The sequence below is a fragment of the Contarinia nasturtii genome, unplaced genomic scaffold, assembly GCF_009176525.2.
Source record: "Contarinia nasturtii isolate CC-2019 unplaced genomic scaffold, AAFC_CNas_1.1 Cnas_scaffold_220, whole genome shotgun sequence".
In the NCBI taxonomy this organism is placed as follows: Eukaryota; Metazoa; Arthropoda; class Insecta; order Diptera; family Cecidomyiidae; genus Contarinia; species Contarinia nasturtii.
In genome coordinates this window covers 1,744,516-1,760,841 of record NW_022197577.1, presented here as the reverse complement: position 1 = coordinate 1,760,841, position 16,326 = coordinate 1,744,516, and the positions used below count along the sequence as shown (strand labels likewise).

At 34.0% G+C, this 16,326-nt stretch overlaps 4 protein-coding genes across 9 annotated transcripts; 3 read left to right on the top strand and 1 right to left on the bottom strand.

Moving 5' to 3' along the window:
- Nucleotides 1-265: 265 nt before the first annotated feature.
- On the top strand, nucleotides 266-3,109 carry LOC116337108. Of its 6 annotated transcripts, none has more exons than XM_031761435.1 (7): nucleotides 266-683; nucleotides 748-935; nucleotides 1,003-1,039; nucleotides 1,677-1,960; nucleotides 2,015-2,450; nucleotides 2,518-2,668; nucleotides 2,743-3,109. In XM_031761435.1, exons 4-7 carry the CDS (start codon nucleotides 1,735-1,737, stop codon nucleotides 2,992-2,994), a joined length of 1,065 nt encoding a protein of 354 aa, XP_031617295.1. In that variant the 5' UTR covers nucleotides 266-683; nucleotides 748-935; nucleotides 1,003-1,039; nucleotides 1,677-1,734; the 3' UTR covers nucleotides 2,995-3,109. The 6 variants fall into 6 exon arrangements, with proteins under 6 accessions (XP_031617295.1, XP_031617291.1, XP_031617292.1 ...); XM_031761431.1 differs by having other exon boundaries at nucleotides 1,003-1,236; XM_031761432.1 differs by having other exon boundaries at nucleotides 847-1,236.
- Nucleotides 3,110-4,448, bottom strand: LOC116337110 (DNA-binding protein Ets97D-like). Its single transcript, XM_031761438.1, has 4 exons — nucleotides 4,348-4,448; nucleotides 3,870-4,280; nucleotides 3,666-3,810; nucleotides 3,110-3,589 (listed from the first exon to the last, which is right to left on the bottom strand). The coding sequence occupies exons 2-4, from the start codon at nucleotides 4,270-4,272 to the stop codon at nucleotides 3,187-3,189; spliced, it is 951 nt and encodes a 316-aa protein (XP_031617298.1). The 5' UTR covers nucleotides 4,273-4,280; nucleotides 4,348-4,448; the 3' UTR covers nucleotides 3,110-3,186.
- Nucleotides 4,449-4,451: 3 nt separating this feature from the next.
- Nucleotides 4,452-6,068, top strand: LOC116337109 (activating signal cointegrator 1 complex subunit 1-like). Its single transcript, XM_031761437.1, has 6 exons — nucleotides 4,452-4,653; nucleotides 4,734-4,830; nucleotides 4,897-5,179; nucleotides 5,254-5,414; nucleotides 5,476-5,636; nucleotides 5,690-6,068. Exons 1-6 carry the CDS (start codon nucleotides 4,533-4,535, stop codon nucleotides 5,950-5,952), a joined length of 1,086 nt encoding a protein of 361 aa, XP_031617297.1. The 5' UTR covers nucleotides 4,452-4,532; the 3' UTR covers nucleotides 5,953-6,068.
- A 780-nt stretch (nucleotides 6,069-6,848) lies between these two features.
- Nucleotides 6,849-15,892, top strand: LOC116337282 (ecotropic viral integration site 5 ortholog). Its single transcript, XM_031761710.1, has 12 exons — nucleotides 6,849-7,336; nucleotides 9,635-9,890; nucleotides 9,957-10,345; nucleotides 10,407-10,766; nucleotides 10,822-10,980; nucleotides 11,063-11,299; nucleotides 11,439-11,462; nucleotides 11,800-12,146; nucleotides 12,257-12,562; nucleotides 12,642-12,759; nucleotides 12,841-12,939; nucleotides 14,459-15,892. Exons 2-12 carry the CDS (start codon nucleotides 9,650-9,652, stop codon nucleotides 14,561-14,563), a joined length of 2,385 nt encoding a protein of 794 aa, XP_031617570.1. The 5' UTR covers nucleotides 6,849-7,336; nucleotides 9,635-9,649; the 3' UTR covers nucleotides 14,564-15,892.
- Nucleotides 15,893-16,326: the final 434 nt, after the last annotated feature.

Sequence of the window (16,326 nt, the reverse complement as noted above, 5' to 3'; positions counted from 1 at the left end):
AAACAGTTTTTTTCTTTGATTATGAAATATTATTCTGAGAAAATACAGAGCTGAGAGAAAAAACAGCATTCGCATACCACCTCCTTATCTTGCTTACAGAAATTCCCGTAAATGAGAGCAAGAGATGAGACGCGATGTGCGGTTTTTACTCAAAGCCTCTCAATTGATGTTGGATTCATTTGAACGGTGCTGCTGTTATAAGCAATTTGAAACCTTGACATTTGTACATTTTGACAACTGATTCAATTACTTTGACAGTTGTAAATCTAAAATTGCAAACTGATGCAATAAATAGTTCTTATTAGGAAATTCTTGTGTTTTCTTCTTCTATTTCTCTTAATCAAAATATAATAATCAATCGATAATGTTCTTAAAAAATATTGTTAGCAGTTACGTTTTGAACAACCAAAGATGCATACAACCTGTAATTTCAACATATCTACAAGTGAAGCATGTCCATCAACAACAACGAACGGCTACATCAAAACCGAAGGAATATATGGCCATTGCAAACCTTTCTCGCAAAATATGTTGTTCCGAAGACATTGCTGAAAAGATTTATAGTGATTTTCCAGCGTTACGGAAAATTAATGCAATTAAAACCGATACACTGGAATATCTTCGTTCAAATCTGTCGGCAGAGTCAATATCCGAGAATCCATCACTCCTCACAATAGATATCGGTTCGTGTTTGACTGTTTGTATTGAATAATATCTATAGAAATGATTGTAATTGATTAATTTTAGAATCACTGAACAAGAAGATAGATGTGTTAAAATCGATGCAGCCGAAGAGTATCGATGATTTTGCACCGTTGTTAACACTCGATGAAATTAAACTTCAAGAACTTGTTGGCGGATTATTGAAGGATAAGTATAAACCTGCAATTCATAAACACATAAATCGTATTTATTATTTGAGCGAACGTCTTCAGGTTTATTATTCACCCAAAATAAGTCAAATTCGATATTTTACAACAAACATTTTATCAATAATTGCAGGTTGAACCACAAGTGATTGCAAGATCCATTGCCAATGGTAAATCTAATATATCATTTACAACATTTCAAAACTTCGAGAAAAAAGTAAGAATATTGATGGACTATGGCGTGAACCCAATGGAATTGGCAACCAATTTTTTTGTGCGGTGCTGAAAGGTTGCTGCGTCGTTCTGAATGTGCACTATCTTTTGGAATGCCGGTGAAAACGTCGCATTTTCATTTGTCACAAGAAATGTTCGATGAGTTTGTTAACAAATATATGCACGAAAATGAATGTTAGCCTCCTCCTGAGATTTTATTCAAATGTAACACTACCAGAGCATATACTGAGCATAGATATATATCCGGGATATTTATCGCAGCCAGACATTATAATGGAGTGAAAACAATAGAAGTGATTGTTATAGGTCTAAGTATAAAACCATTTACATTACTACAATCACTTTAACAATAACTTCTATGCTCAGTATATGCTCTGAACACTACCAACACCATATAAAAATTGGGATTTTTTTCAGAGACTGTTTCTCATAGTAATAACTATATGCCATGAGGAGCGCTATGAGCAAATGAGGGAGAAACAGTCTTTGATTTACTGCTTTGAGAAACAATTGTTACAAGTCTGTGGCCAAAATTAAAATTGAAATTCATTGCTTTGGTCTTTTTGCATACAGGTTAATTGAAAAATTCAAATTGGAAAGAGCCGAAAAAAGGACTGCCTTATCCGCCGAAATGATGATACAAATAAACAAACTTAACATATACAAAAAAGCAATCGTTGAGTCGTTGATGTCGTTATTAGCTGGTGACCATTTTGAATCGTCTAAGCTGTATTACACTTATGTATATGACTTAAATGAACTAGTTGTGGCAGAACAGAATGTCAGCCATTTATTGGAAATGAAAATCGACCAAGTGACAATTAGGAAAAATGGATTTTTGCTCACTATGCCCATTGGTATGGATTGAATTTTATTTTGTGATGTCATTTAAATTCCAAATGTTTTTTTAGATGAAATTAAGGAGAAAATAAATATCGTACAACAAATGAAACCGAATAATATTGCAGACTTCATTCCTCTGCTAGTTGCCGACGCGATTGTATTGGAAAAATACAAGCGTGATCTCGTTGAATTAAACGCCATTGGAAATGATCATCCGATTTATTATTTTAGCGCAAAACTAGAGATACCAGTCACTGAGGTTGCCGCCAGTTTTGCTGCAAAAAGTGAGGTTTTCTTAAAAACCATGCCAAATGTTCTCAAACCAAAGTTAGATGTTCTTCTGAAACATGGCGTAGATCGTACAACTATTTTGTCATGTTCAAGGGTCTTCAAACTCAATAGCGTGGCACAAATTGACCACAGAATCAAAAGTCTTAAAAAAACCGGCCTCGATAAAATATCGACGTATATGATTAACAAATTATATTCACCTGAATTCAAATTGTATGAAACGTTTATGATAAAAGAAAAAGATATTTTTTTAAAACAAATTCGAAATATCCATTTACAGGCGTATAGAAAGACGTCTTGAAGAAAAGAAATCGCTTGATGGATTTGCAAATAGCATGGAATATCTTTCAAACCGGCTAGGTTGGAGTGAGAATGATCTTAAAGACGCTTCGATAAGGTATCCAGAATTAAAAAAATATTCCGCTTTAAAAGTAATTGATTTAATGGAATCGGGTCGTATCGTATAAGGATTTCTCTTTATTTTGTTTGTTTGTTTTTATTGCAGATCAAAACTCATTTGGATTTTTGGCAGAGTGAAGTTGGCCTTACAGCGAATGAAATTACAAATTCATTATATATTTTGATCAAAAACTTGGATGAAATGAAATTACGATTATGTGAAATGAGAAAAACTGGCGCAACCCTTAAATTAAGCAGAATTGCTGGAACTAAAACCGTCTATTTAAAATATATTCGAAGCTGTTGTCCAGTGAAAGATTTTCCAATAATTGAAGCACGTATTAAACAAAAGAAATGATACCATAAATATGAATCATCATAGAACTGAATTTTCATCAATGAATTTTCTTATAAGTTGGCCTAGGCTATATATTGTATATAAATTGCATGGATATCAGAAAAAAGGGTTAAAATTGCTGTTTTTCATTTTTATTATGAAACAAACCATTGCACAATATTTTTTAGTCTACGTTTGCTTAGATCGAAGAGTTCAATTTGGTTTCGAGTCGAAGACTGGAGTTTTGATAAAAGCCGCTTTATCCTGAGCCAAGTGACAAGGTGATGTTGTCGTGATTCGTCTCGGCTTCGGCTGCCTTGGGACGCCTTTTGCAAAGTCTGCCAGCTCTTGTGCGTTTTTTCCCATCAGTTCTTTCAGCGGATACACGAATTGATATGTATACCGTTTGCCGGCGACTTTCTCAAGCATGCTGCCACCATAGTAATAGCGTAGAGCTCGCGACAGTTTATCGTAGTTCATTGCCGGCTTATTTTTACGCTGACCCCACAATTTTGCCACTTCTTCTGGGTCAATAAAATGGAATTGTGGACTGCCTTCAATCCACTGAATAATACTTTGATGACGCTTATCAGTTAGAATGTCCAATAAAAATTGCCTAAAAACGAAATGTCATACAAAATAAATCTTCATACTTGTAGTTCATTTGATTATTTTAGTTATTCGTGCCTCACCATAATTGAATCTGACCATTGTTTCCGGTGCGATTGCCTTGACCCGACGGCAATACACTTTCCTCGTCTAATTCCATATGTTTTCTTTTTAAAATGACAGGCTCTTTGCGTGTCGCATCACCAAATGAATTCAATTGATCGATCCCTTTAAATAAATGAATGCGAACAAAAAGAATGAGAAGAAAAAAACATTGAAATAATTACCAGCTGACGAATGGCTGCTATTCGCTTCATTGTCATCCATAGCAATGTCTGAGTCTGCTGCCGCATTTACCACTTCTTCTGTTGGCTTGACAACATCGGCTATATTTATGCGTTTGATGTCATGCAAAATTTCGACAATTACTTGTACCAAACCTTCGCCATTTTCGCACTGATCGACAAGTGTTGTGGATGGCTCAATTTTTTCAACATTTTGAAGCCAAATTTCGTAGTTGATTATGGGTTTTTCGGTTTTTCCTTCCAATATAACCTTTAAAGCTACAATCGGCGACTTAATATCCATATAAACGTGCATCAATTCACCATCAACATGTGCATTACCGTTATGCATTCCCCATTCATCTGTTGTTTCCATTTTAGTGTTATCCGGAAAATTTGAATCCATCACGCCAACTATAAATATATGGACAATAGTAATAGAAATAGTATTTGATAATTAGTTATTATTTTTATGTCTTACCTTTTTGAAAAAAAAAAATTCGTTGAATGTATGAAGAGTTTATTTCAATTTGAACAATGTGCAAATATACTTAATTGAGAAACCTGTCATGCAAAAACGTCTTAAGTACAAATGTCAACCCTTTCAATTGTACACACGAAAGAGAGATCATTATTTCTTCTATCAATTTTTTTTTATCCTGAAAAATGGACATTTTACAGCCGCAATTACTATGGATTGGTAAACGATGTTATAGAATTAATTCCGTAGCCAAAGAAACTGAATATGAACATCAACAGCCGACAAGAAATGAATACATAGAAGATGGTTTGCAATACACACATTATTTTTCATCGAAAATACCGAAAAAAGAAAATAATTTCAATGAATGTGTTTTTTATTTCCAGATTTGTATGGCGATGAAGATGCAATTGTGCAAGATGACGATATTGATGTTATCAAAGTGTCAGCAAACGATTACAAATTTACATTTCATGTGCCACAGTAAGCCACGTACCTACATCCGTCATTTAGTTTATGCAATTTTAATTAAATATGAAATCGTTGTAGAGCATTTTACGGTGCTATTATCGGCAACAAAGGCTCGGTGAAAAAACGTATTGAAGGAGATACACGCACCGAAATCATAATTCCCAAGCATAGCAACAACAATAACAAGCACGGCTCATTGAACACCATCAGCATATTGGGCAAAAAGCGAGAATCAGTTTGTTTGGCATTTCGTCGTATAGGGCTGATTTTGATCAATTGCCGAAATAAGCAGCGACCAACACATTTCACCTGCGTCAGAGTTGTTGAACAAAACATCAAACATCGATTCATTGCCTTTAAGGTAGAGATTTTCATTTCATTTTATATTTCAACAAAATACACCTTCAGCACTGTTCCTTTTCAACAATTGTTCAGGATGATATTTTAAAAAGCGGATCAACTGTGGGTTTGCAAGAAGAAATGTTTACACAGCCGGATAAACTGCATATAACCATATCGGTTTTGGTTTTGATGGATGACCAGGATCGCAGACGTGCCGTTGACCTATTGAATGACTGCCGTGAATCAATCGTAATGTATGTATTCATAGTTTACTTGAGTACATTTCTTACTTTATTTACGTTACATTACCGACAGACCCATAAAAAATAAGCACGGAGGAGCAATTTCGGCGAATATCCGCGGTGTTGAAATTATGAATGACGACGAGAGTAGCGTTCGATATTTATATGGAAAAATCGAATCAAATGCTTTACAAGAAATTGCCGATGCAATTCTAAAGCGTTTCATTGACGCAGGTTGGTCTCAATCAAAATTATTGTTTATCCTTCTTTAAAATAACTACTTTTAGGTTTGGGAAAGCGTGAATTTGATCGAGACACCGTTAAATTGCACATGACATTGATCAATGCAAACCTCACAAATAGAGATGAGGACGGCAATGCGAGTGCTGTGCAAAAATTCAAAGCCAAAACATTTGATGCTCGTCATATTTTGGAAAAATATGCACAATACGAATTTGGTTCGCAACAATTCAATGACATTTATTTGAGTATCATGCAAACCAAGGATGTAGACGGCTTTTACAAATGTACATCTACCATTCAATTTTGATTTGAGAAATACATATCTCACTATAGTAGACTTGTAGACAGTGCAATTATTTTTAACACAATTGAAAGACCTGTGTAATTTTTTGAAATATAACATTTCCAATGCAATAATGATAATATTCTTAAAGACTTTTTAAAGAAAAATTGATATTTGAAAGATTGATATTTCAATTGAAGAAGAAAAAATGATGTGACTGATAAGATTTATCCCCTGAAATATTCTAGATCAAAAAATATCAACATTTTGCGCATGTTGGCAAGCCGAGAAAAGTGGATGATTCTCATCTGTTGTTCTTTTTCCGTTTTGTTTATTTGTTTTTATCCATCGTATAATGAGTCTGCATCATAAATATTGGATGTCCAATGCAAACGATTCCAAAGGTTGGTGAAGGTACAAAAATGCGATAAAATGTGCACATGACCTGTCTGTACAATAACATATGCAAATTTACCCAAAACGATTTGTTTGAAAAAGATAGACGGTCGCAGGGTTCAACAGCATACATGCCAAACATACTCAAAAAACGATTTATGTTCCACCACAACAAATCTCGTCATACCTTTGTCAATCAAGCGTTTTGAAATTTAATTCACGTTATTGAATTTTCCTACGATAAAACTCCAATCGCATAAAATTCCAACCAAAAGAAATATTATTTAAAAAACATTGAATGAATGACAGTTCATAGTGTAAACATTGTCAGTTCGTTCTGTCACAAATTCAACACACAGAGAGAGCAAGAGCGGAATGTAACAAAAGAGAATGAGCGATAGCGGAGAACAATTGATATGTGTTGTGTGTGTGTGGATGTGTGCGTATGCGCTGCGCATACGTTCTCTGTATATTTGCGAATAACGAAAAATAAATAGAGCTTCAACAGTATCATTGGATTGCTTGTTTCAGTTTACGGATGGACGTCGTGACGTGTCTTCTCGTTTTTACTCGACAGTACTGTGCATATCTTGTTTCTTGTGTACTTTTTTTTTCTCTTTTTACTAAACAACAATTTGTTGAGATTTTACAAACTGTGCCTAACATTGAATGAACAAAAAACAAACAACATTTTCAAATCATGGTGCAGTTTATCAATGTGAAATTCGATTTTAATAATAAAATTTAGTAAAAAGAGAAATACAAATCGACAGCCACATCCATAGTAAAGCCATCAAATTAAAACGAAAAAAAAAACACCATAGTGAGAGATTGTATTTTAGCATCGTAGCAGTGAATTTTGATTTTATTTAGTGCGTGTGTGAGGAGTGAAGCTGAATTCCGACTTTTTTGAATGAGAGATATCTATTTTGGATGCAATCACAGATGAACATGAAACCTATCTTTGGATTATGAGAATTTGTGTGTGCGCTGCATTTTATTTTCAAAAAAAGTATGACAAGTGTGGAAACATTGTAATATTATTATCTGTTCTAAGCAATTGGATCTTATCGCTAATAAAGTTGAATAAAGGGAAAGATAGAGAGAGAAAACATCAAAGCTTGAAAACAACAACAAAAACGTGAATAAAAACTCATCAGCTGAATAATCGCATGCGATTAATGATAGACGAAAAAAAAAGATAATTTTTCGAACGAAAAACAAAACAAACACATATATTTAATGCATATTTTTGCGCTAAGCCACCTCATTCAATCATACATTCATATCTTTTAATATATCGAGTAGATGTTTTCATGCCATCGTTCCACTTGTTAGTCATCAATAGATCGACACGATTTTGTTGTTGTAAAAAGGCCATTTTGTCCGGTGTTCTTTCAATGTTACTCTGTTTTTGTTTGAGCAAACATCGCGTTTTTTTTTGCATTTCATTTGAATAAAATGTAGTTTGCAGCTGCTCCTCTGCGGTGGCTGCTGCTTACTGCCCATGTAAAAATGAAACAAAGATACACAATCTCAACTAAACCATGAACTATTCCCACACATTAAAGACGTCTATACATTCATACAATGGTATAATTGGCGTTATAATAACCAAACAATATACAATCTGACACACAAATAGAAAGTGTCAATGGATTTCATTTAAATTAAATGAATGTGAGCGTGTGTCTGTATAGCACAAAAACAATGAGTGTGGCTACCAGCTGAAAGTTCTTCACTACCTGTTTAACGAGGTTGATTTCGAATGCGACCGTAAAAAAAAATTTTATTCAACAGAAAACAAGTTGCTTGTGGTCATCACTAATTGAAAAATGATTCATGTTGACATACAATCGAACCATTCGGCCAGGAATTGCATGCAACACACAATTTAAAATATTCAATTGGTTCCATAAATGTTTGAAAATAATGACTTTTTGCATTAAAGTCATTCTTTTTGAAACGGTTTCATGGCATTTTCCATTTTTAAACGACAATTGAACAACTGTCTTTGGAATATAGAATTGTCATTGACAATGATGATGATGATGACTCTTCGTGACATAATATTTCATTGGGAAATATCATCATCGTTCAATGTATTTACACTGTCAGTTGGCGTGTGTATAAGAAAGGCGTGTGTAAAAGTGTTTCGATTTTCTTGGCCTCTTCTAGTCGGGTGTACACCTTCATTGTTAATTGTTTTGCGTTTCGACACTGCGTGTACCAATGCCGTAATTATTCCTTAAATCAAGGGCAACGTACGACTCTCTCATTCAATTTTCAAATTGGAGATAGTTTTGACGTATGTGTGTGTATGTGGATGACGTTAAGGTTGAACGTACTGCACGAATTTAATTTTTCAATCATGTAATTTCTTAAAATGATTTTAATTCGATGCAACTGGCGAAAAAAAACGAAAAATTACGCGTGCAAAGAAAATTTATTGGTCTTTCGCTTCGGATCGAATGGTCTTAGACCTCAACGTAATAAAATCACTGAAGCGACCCGCTAACGCATATGACAGATTTTTTTTTTACTCCGCAAAAAAAAATGTTTACCATCGACAGTTTGTGTAAGACTTTTGTTTTTCTTTCGTCGATCGCAAATCAACCTGATTCCCGTCATCAATGAAATACCGTTATTTGACTGTATAAACAGGCAATACACACACAAAAAAAGTATTATATCGATTTCAATAAAAACTGTGAACTAATTTCGCATAAGTGTGTCTCTTCGCACATGAACGCTAACAATTCCATATCAACAACGATTCGATGAATTGGGCACTGTGTTTTTTTTCAGTCGTTGTTCTCGCAATTTTCTTCTTCCAAATAAATATTTACTTTGCGAATAAATGTGACTTTAGAAATGAAGAGAACGTCGTTTTTTTAGTGAAAATTGTGTTTATGTTATCACCATCGCGTATTCTAAGTCACTGAATAAAATAATTAGATAGCAGCAAACGGTTTATTCGTCGTCGTAACTGAACAGGATAAACAAGTCTCTTTGTCAGTAAATTGTAGATGCGCACTTATTAAATGCCTAGAGCCTAATATAAAGCAATATACATTTCATACATGTGTGTGTGTGTTTAGTTGCGCCCCAGTGCAAACGATTCATAATAATTATCAAAATGAGTGAAAAAGGCCTTGTTTGATTCCCATAGCAAAGAAATTTCGTGATATATAAAATTATTATTGTTTTCATTAAAATGCCAATTACATTATATAAATGTTTCAACACAAATTGTTGATCGAATTTGTTCGTTTTCTTTTTCATTCGCAACACCGTCTTATCGCGTCAGGAGCTTGAACAAGCAATGACTTTGACTGTATCGGCCAATAGTGATAATAATTCGACGATTCGTTTAATGGATAGCACTTCGAGCTCAGTAGCGGCACCGCTAGTTGATGCATTGCCAACATCAGAACAAAGTCTTCTCGCCAAATTGGAGGCGGCAAATAAATTAATCGAAAGTGATGCCAAAAGTTTAAATTCATTACAAAGTTCGGCACACAGCCGCAAAAGTTCCGACACAAGCCAAATTAGTTTAAATTCGGGCAAGTATTTTATTACAACAACAACAAATACAAATATAGTGAATAAACAACGAATTTTATTTGCAGGTATTTCAGTAGAAGAAGACATCTGTTCGATATGGGCGGGTATTGTAAACGATTGGGAAGCGGCATCGAAGCGCAAAACTCCATCGGTTAAAGAATTAGTTCGTCGTGGCATCCCGCATTATTTTCGTGCCATTGTATGGCAACTACTTTGCGGAGCATCCGATGCTGATAAGAAACAGTATGCGGATTATATTAAAGCAACATCTGCCTGTGAAAAGGTGATTCGACGAGATATCGCACGCACATATCCAGAGCATGATTTCTTCAAAGAGAAAGACGGTTTGGGACAAGAAGCACTTTTTAATGTTATGAAAGCCTATTCACTGCACGACCGTGAAGTTGGCTACTGCCAAGGATCGGGATTTATTGTTGGGCTACTTTTAATGCAGGTTTGTCACAATCAAATATGTTTATGATTGATTCAATTACAATATTTTCTTTATTGATTAGATGCCCGAAGAAGAAGCGTTCGCTGTTTTGGTTCAAATCATGCAACAACATCGAATGCGTGACATGTTCAAACCGTCAATGGCCGAGCTCGGTGTTTGTATGTATCAATTGGAGAATTTAGTACAAGAGCAATTTCCCGATTTGCACCTTCACTTCCAATCGCAAACATTTCAAACGTCAATGTATGCATCACGATGGTTTTTAACATTGTATACAACATCGCTGAATCTTCAATTAAGCTGTCGAGTTATGGACATTTTTCTTAGCGAAGGCATGGAATTCATTTTTAAAATGGCATTGGCAATGTTGGCCATCGGCAAAGAATCACTACTTTCTCTTGATATGGAAGCTATGTTGAAGGTAAATGACCATTTGTCACATATTAAAACTCAGTTTTAACTTTCTTTTTTTGCAGTACTTCCAAAAAGATCTTCCCGAGATAGTTGAACGAGACCCAGAGAATTTGTTCAATTTAGCCTTTTCCATGAAAATCAATACGAAACAAATGAAAAAATGGGAAAAAGAATACGCCGCCGTTCGCAAGAAGGAACAAGAAGAAATGGGAGAACTAAGAGTACGTAAATAAATGACATTGCAACTGACATTTCCAATTCAAAATTTTTTTTTCATATAATAATCCAATTTAACGTTGACAGCGTCTTCGAAATGAAAATCGTTTGTTGAAAAAACAAAATGAGTTACTCGAAGCGGAGAGCACGGAATTGGCTCATCGTTTAGTTCGTGGTCAAGTGTCACGTGCCGAAGAGGAAGAAACAGCATTCGCTATTGAATCGGAATTGTTGGCACTTCGAAAATCTCATTTGGAAATCTCGCATCAATTAGAAACTGCCAACGAAGAGATTCGCGGGCTTAGTCTTCGACTACAGGAAAACGTAAGTTTAGACATTGTATGTTAGTTTCGTTTACTCCGTTGCATATATGTCATTCAATATTTGTCCACCAAAACCAAAAGTGATTGTAATTAATGCGATTTAAATTTTGTCTAAATCTCTCTTCTTTCAAACCGTGCAGCAACAAGATAATTCAATAGAAGCTGTAAGTCAATCTACACAGGTTCAGTGCATTTTATCTGCTTGTTAATTGTGTGTTGTGTGCTCGTTTCATTTTCTATGCGCTGCAAAGCGCGAATATTTTTGCTCTTTATGTATTTTTTGTATTTTTGGGCTTGACGTTCTTATATTCTTAAGTTCCGATTTTGATTTGACGCAACGTCGTTGCATTGCATGAACATTTTGGTACAGCTTTCTTTTTATTTAAAGTGAGACATTTTCTCACAATTTTTTTATTTTTGCGTTGAAACTATGTTCATCATTAACAAATTCAATTCATTGAATGCCTAAACTCATCCGATTAATCCAAACTCATTTTATAGAATAATTCGCGACAAAATTCAATTGACGAGCTTTGCTTGAAAGAAGAGGCATTGAAAGAACGTGATGAAATGGTAAGTTGTTTGCTTGAAGAATTGGTTAAAGTGCGACAAAGTGTTGCCGAAGGCGAAGACACCATTCGCAGTTTAAAAACGAAAATCGAAGAGCTCGAAGAAGATAAGAAAACACTTCGGGAAACAACGCCCGATAATTCGGTGGCACATCTACAAGATGAATTGATTGCAAGTAAATTGAGAGAAGCTGAAGCAAGCCTTTCGCTAAAAGACCTCAAGCAACGGGTTCAAGAGTTAAGTACACAATGGCAACGTCAATTGCAGGTGAGCGCTTTGTTTGATTAATACACGTTTTCTTCAATGCAATAATAATATTAATAATTGTGAATCAAATGCACAAGCATTGTTCGTAATACGGAATTAATCAAAAAAATGATTTGAACAGGAACAAAAAAAACGAAAATACCTCCGATTCAACATCAAAGAAATTGATGTTCTGGGATAATTCCAAGTCAAACGAATTGCAAAAAGTCGAAGAAGAATTGATGACAACACGAATACGTGAGATGGAAACATTGACTGAATTGAAAGAGCTTCGTTTGAAAGTGATGGAACTGGAGACTCAAGTGCAGGTATCAACCAATCAACTTCGGCGCCAAGATGAGGAAAATAAAAAATTGCGCGAAGAGCTCGATACATCATTGGCCCGTGAGAAGGAAATGGGCAATAAAGCACGTGAACAGCAGCACAGGTTTGTTATTGTTTCAATGGCATAGAAGTGAATTTGTTTGTATTTGATGCAATAATGAACATATTTATGAACTTTGCAGATATTCCGACTTGGAGTCACGCATGAAAGATGAATTGATGAATGTTAAGATTAAATTTACCGAACAAAGTCAAACGGTGGCTGAGTTAAAACAGGAAATATCACGCTTGGAGACAAAGGTACCGCTCAATCGAAAACGAAACTCATCAATATTTCGAACAATTTTAAATAAACCGTCTCGTAATTGAATATATGTTTAGAATTCCGAGTTGTTGGCCGAAGGTGAATTACGATCAAATATCGATGAATCCGATAAAGTTAGAGATTTGCAGGACAAAGTGGCCGACTTAAAAGCAGAGGTATATTCAAATGAAATGCCTAACTACTTTTACACGCTCTTACACATCATCAAATGATACTAATGACTTTTATATGCTTTTCACATTCACACACACACACACAAACACACACACATACATACACTTGTAAGCGCTAACCCAAAACAAAGTCAAACACAGATGTAAATATGACATTTGTATTAACTAAACACTGTTGCACTCTAATCATATCCTATCATTCTAACACCAACAACATTAAGTGTGTGAAAGATGTTGAATCAAATGAAAAGCGAATAAAATAGTATTTGTGCATTTGGGCGTTTCAATCGAAATTTTGGGTATAGAGAACAAAAATATCATTTTTCCAACTAATTTCTTATTATAGTTTGCAACACCGATAACAAGTCCTGATACAGAACAATGGAAATGGATTGGCTAGAGATTTTCTCGATAAATTTTGATACACATACGACAACAATACTCGAACAGCTCCATACCATTCAATAACATTTCATATCATACACAGTTTTATGATCTCAAAACGAAAAAAAAACATTCAGATAGAAACATCGTTCATTTGTTAAAATAGTATCGCTTGAAATGCTGCGCGTTACTACCAGCTACTGTCTAACTACAGGTGTCTGTCCTCTCATTTTAAGATATTTCCTCCTTTTTGCATGACTATTTGCATTTTTCTCGACAATGTTGTTCAATTTATTACAAAACTTAGACATTTTTCCAACAATCAAAATGTTTTTATTGTCGTCGAATTTGATTTTATTTGGCTTAAAATTTTATTTTATTTTTGTTCTCATAACGCCTGACGTTCGAATGTATTGATATAATTTTGAATGAAATTATTTTATTTTTCATTATGAATTTCCAATTTTCCATTGATTTTCATGCTAAATGTGAATAAGATTTTTTTAATGCCTGAAATAATTCTATTATAAAAATGATATTTTTATCATCACGTTAAAATGATTTTTTTGTGTGTTGTGAATTTTAAATAGAGAAAAGATACTAAATATTTATAGAAAGTAAATGATTGAATACTCTTTCGATTCTCTGATGTGCTCCTTTGCTGACCTTTGTATTTACTAAAGAAATATTTAGATTTTAAGTGGTGTTGCTGTATTTCTTTGCTTTATGGTGCTCTGCCTATTTTCTAGACGCCCAATTGTAGTCGTGTACAATTTCAATCGGATCCCATCATTTGTTCCAAACAATCGGACAACAGTTACAATTGGACACTAGGAAATAGGGCATTTAGAATAATTTTATAATTTTAAATTATGTAACATTTTTGGGTGCTTTTTCTCCCTCATTTTTATATTATTTTTCAATTTTCAACCAAAAAACACAGTCACTGTTTTAACATTAATAACACAGGTATTGCATTTGTGCATTTTCATTTTCGCTTCATTATCATTATTTCCTATATAAAATGTATATTTATTGTTTCAATTTGTGCAATAAATTGACATATATTTTCTTTCTTATCTTTGTGATTGCAAATGTGATGGGAAAATATGAACAGCTGACGGCATGCAAGTCCCGTGGCGACTATAGTTTAAAAAAGCTAAAAAGTGATTCGATTCATTCCATCGAGTCAGATATCGATACAAGTGAAATGCGACTATGAATTGTGGTCGTGTCACATAAACTACAACAACAGCAACTGTGAAATACTTAATAAATTATAAAGAAAGCAAGTGAAATAATGAATGATTAAAATGTGCAACTTATGTATTACAATGTAGCAATAAGATTTGCAATTAGAGAAAAAGAAAAAAAAAATCAATTTAAAGAAAAAAATAAACAAAACTTAAAAAAATACGACGATTAAATTGAATAAATCCAGTTTTATAAATGGAGTTAATTTTTTTATTCTGAAACAAGAAAAAATACACATAGATGTCGTTTAATTAAGGATAAAAAATGCTCGAATTATTCCATATGAAATCTGTATATTTCGGCGGAAAAGACTAAAAACAAATTGAGTTTATGATTTATTTGCAGTGAATAGTTTCTGTTTTTTTTTGTTCTAGACAGTTGTATAAAGTGGGGATTGCTCCTCTGAGGAAGAGGAACGGCGAGAAGGAAAACGAGGAGGACGAGAGCGCTGAGGAGGATCCTCCTCCTCAAGTCAGAAGAAAAATGTTTTTAACCAAAAAAAGATATTTTTGTGATGAAAACAGCTTTTGATCAAAAAATGTTTTCCTCCTAACTTGAGGAGGAGGATCCTTCTCAGCGCTCTCTTGCAGCCGTTCAGAGGAGAGGAACAATCCCTGATATAAAGATATATATGAATTATTTACACACAAAAAGAGAGAAACAAAGAAATTCTATGGTGTATTGTTATATTATTTCAAATTGATAATTTAGGTGACGTTTATTGAACAGTAAAACGATAATCGCACAATTATGCATAAAACTGAGAACATTTTTCTTCGGATGATATTAATTTCTTGTCGTCCGCTTTGTGGCAATATTTTAATGCTTACGAGATTTATCTACATGGAAGATTTTTTCTTTTTTGCATTTGATTTTCGAATAAACATTGTCGACTGAATAAATTTTATGTGGCAATTTTTGTTCGAGTTCAAAAGCAGTTTGATATTAGGCAGCTAGCTGTATCGCATAAGATTTACGTAATAAAATAGAAAAAAAAATAAAAAAAAACATGACACATCCGCATGCGAGTGACCTTAGGTCATACACAGAGAAAATTTAAACGACAAAATTTTAATTCAATAGTAGATTTTATTATTAGCTTCAAAAAAAAAAAACGGAAGAAAATCAAACAAACACAATATTTAATTACATCACGAATAAAGGAATTTTTTTTATTTGTGCAGGTCAAAGCAATGAAAACAGATATTTTCACAACAAAATCATTTCGGCAATCAATGTACTTAAATTTAAGTTTTGTTTTATTATTTAAAATATCATTATTTATTCCGCAAAAGTATTCTTTATCCGTCTGTCTTTTTTATGATTTAAATTTATTCCATTATTTCATAATCACTGACCATTAACCACAATGAAGAGAAAATATTTGAAAATAAAAAAAAACTACAATTTTGAAATGAAAAAGTAATTTGTTTTTATTTTGCAATTAATAGCAATTGCTAGGCGCACGATTGAATTCCAGCACGAAAGCAAGAGGGCACGAGACAAATATCAATTCTAGGGTTTTTTGGGTCGTAAAAATCATACCTTGAGGGTTATGACCCCGGACCCCCTGGGAGGTGGGGGCACTTGGTGGGCAGTGGTCCTAAACGCATCAGTGGGCAGTGGTCCTCTCGTACATTATTTTTTGATCCGATGAAATTTTGACATGGTGGGTAGCTCTCCTGCCCTTAATTGCTCATTAGCGCAACCTTTATTTTCACAAACTTATTT

Bases quoted from the DNA above. Each gene is read 5' to 3' on its own strand.
- LOC116337109 (XM_031761437.1), top strand. From the start codon at position 4,533: ATGGACATTTTACAGCCGCAATTACTATGGATTGGTAAACGATGTTAT. The intron at 4,831-4,896 runs GTAAGCCACGTA...AAATCGTTGTAG, and splicing joins TTTACATTTCATGTGCCACA to AGCATTTTACGGTGCTATTA. The intron at 5,637-5,689 runs GTTGGTCTCAAT...AACTACTTTTAG, and splicing joins AAAGCGTTTCATTGACGCAG to GTTTGGGAAAGCGTGAATTT.
- LOC116337282 (XM_031761710.1), top strand. From the start codon at position 9,650: ATGACTTTGACTGTATCGGCCAATAGTGATAATAATTCGACGATTCGT. The intron at 10,767-10,821 runs GTAAATGACCAT...CTTTTTTTGCAG, and splicing joins ATATGGAAGCTATGTTGAAG to TACTTCCAAAAAGATCTTCC. The intron at 11,300-11,438 runs GTAAGTTTAGAC...CAAACCGTGCAG, and splicing joins GTCTTCGACTACAGGAAAAC to CAACAAGATAATTCAATAGA.
- LOC116337108 (XM_031761432.1), top strand. From the start codon at position 1,196: ATGCCGGTGAAAACGTCGCATTTTCATTTGTCACAAGAAAT. The intron at 1,961-2,014 runs GTATGGATTGAA...ATGTTTTTTTAG, and splicing joins TTTGCTCACTATGCCCATTG to ATGAAATTAAGGAGAAAATA. The intron at 2,669-2,742 runs GTAATTGATTTA...TTTTTATTGCAG, and splicing joins AAAAATATTCCGCTTTAAAA to ATCAAAACTCATTTGGATTT.
- LOC116337110 (XM_031761438.1), bottom strand. From the start codon at position 4,272: ATGGATTCAAATTTTCCGGATAACACTAAAATGGAAACAACAGATGAA. The intron at 3,811-3,869 runs GTAATTATTTCA...ATTTATTTAAAG, and splicing joins TAGCAGCCATTCGTCAGCTG to GGATCGATCAATTGAATTCA. The intron at 3,590-3,665 runs GTGAGGCACGAA...TTTCGTTTTTAG, and splicing joins AATGGTCAGATTCAATTATG to GCAATTTTTATTGGACATTC.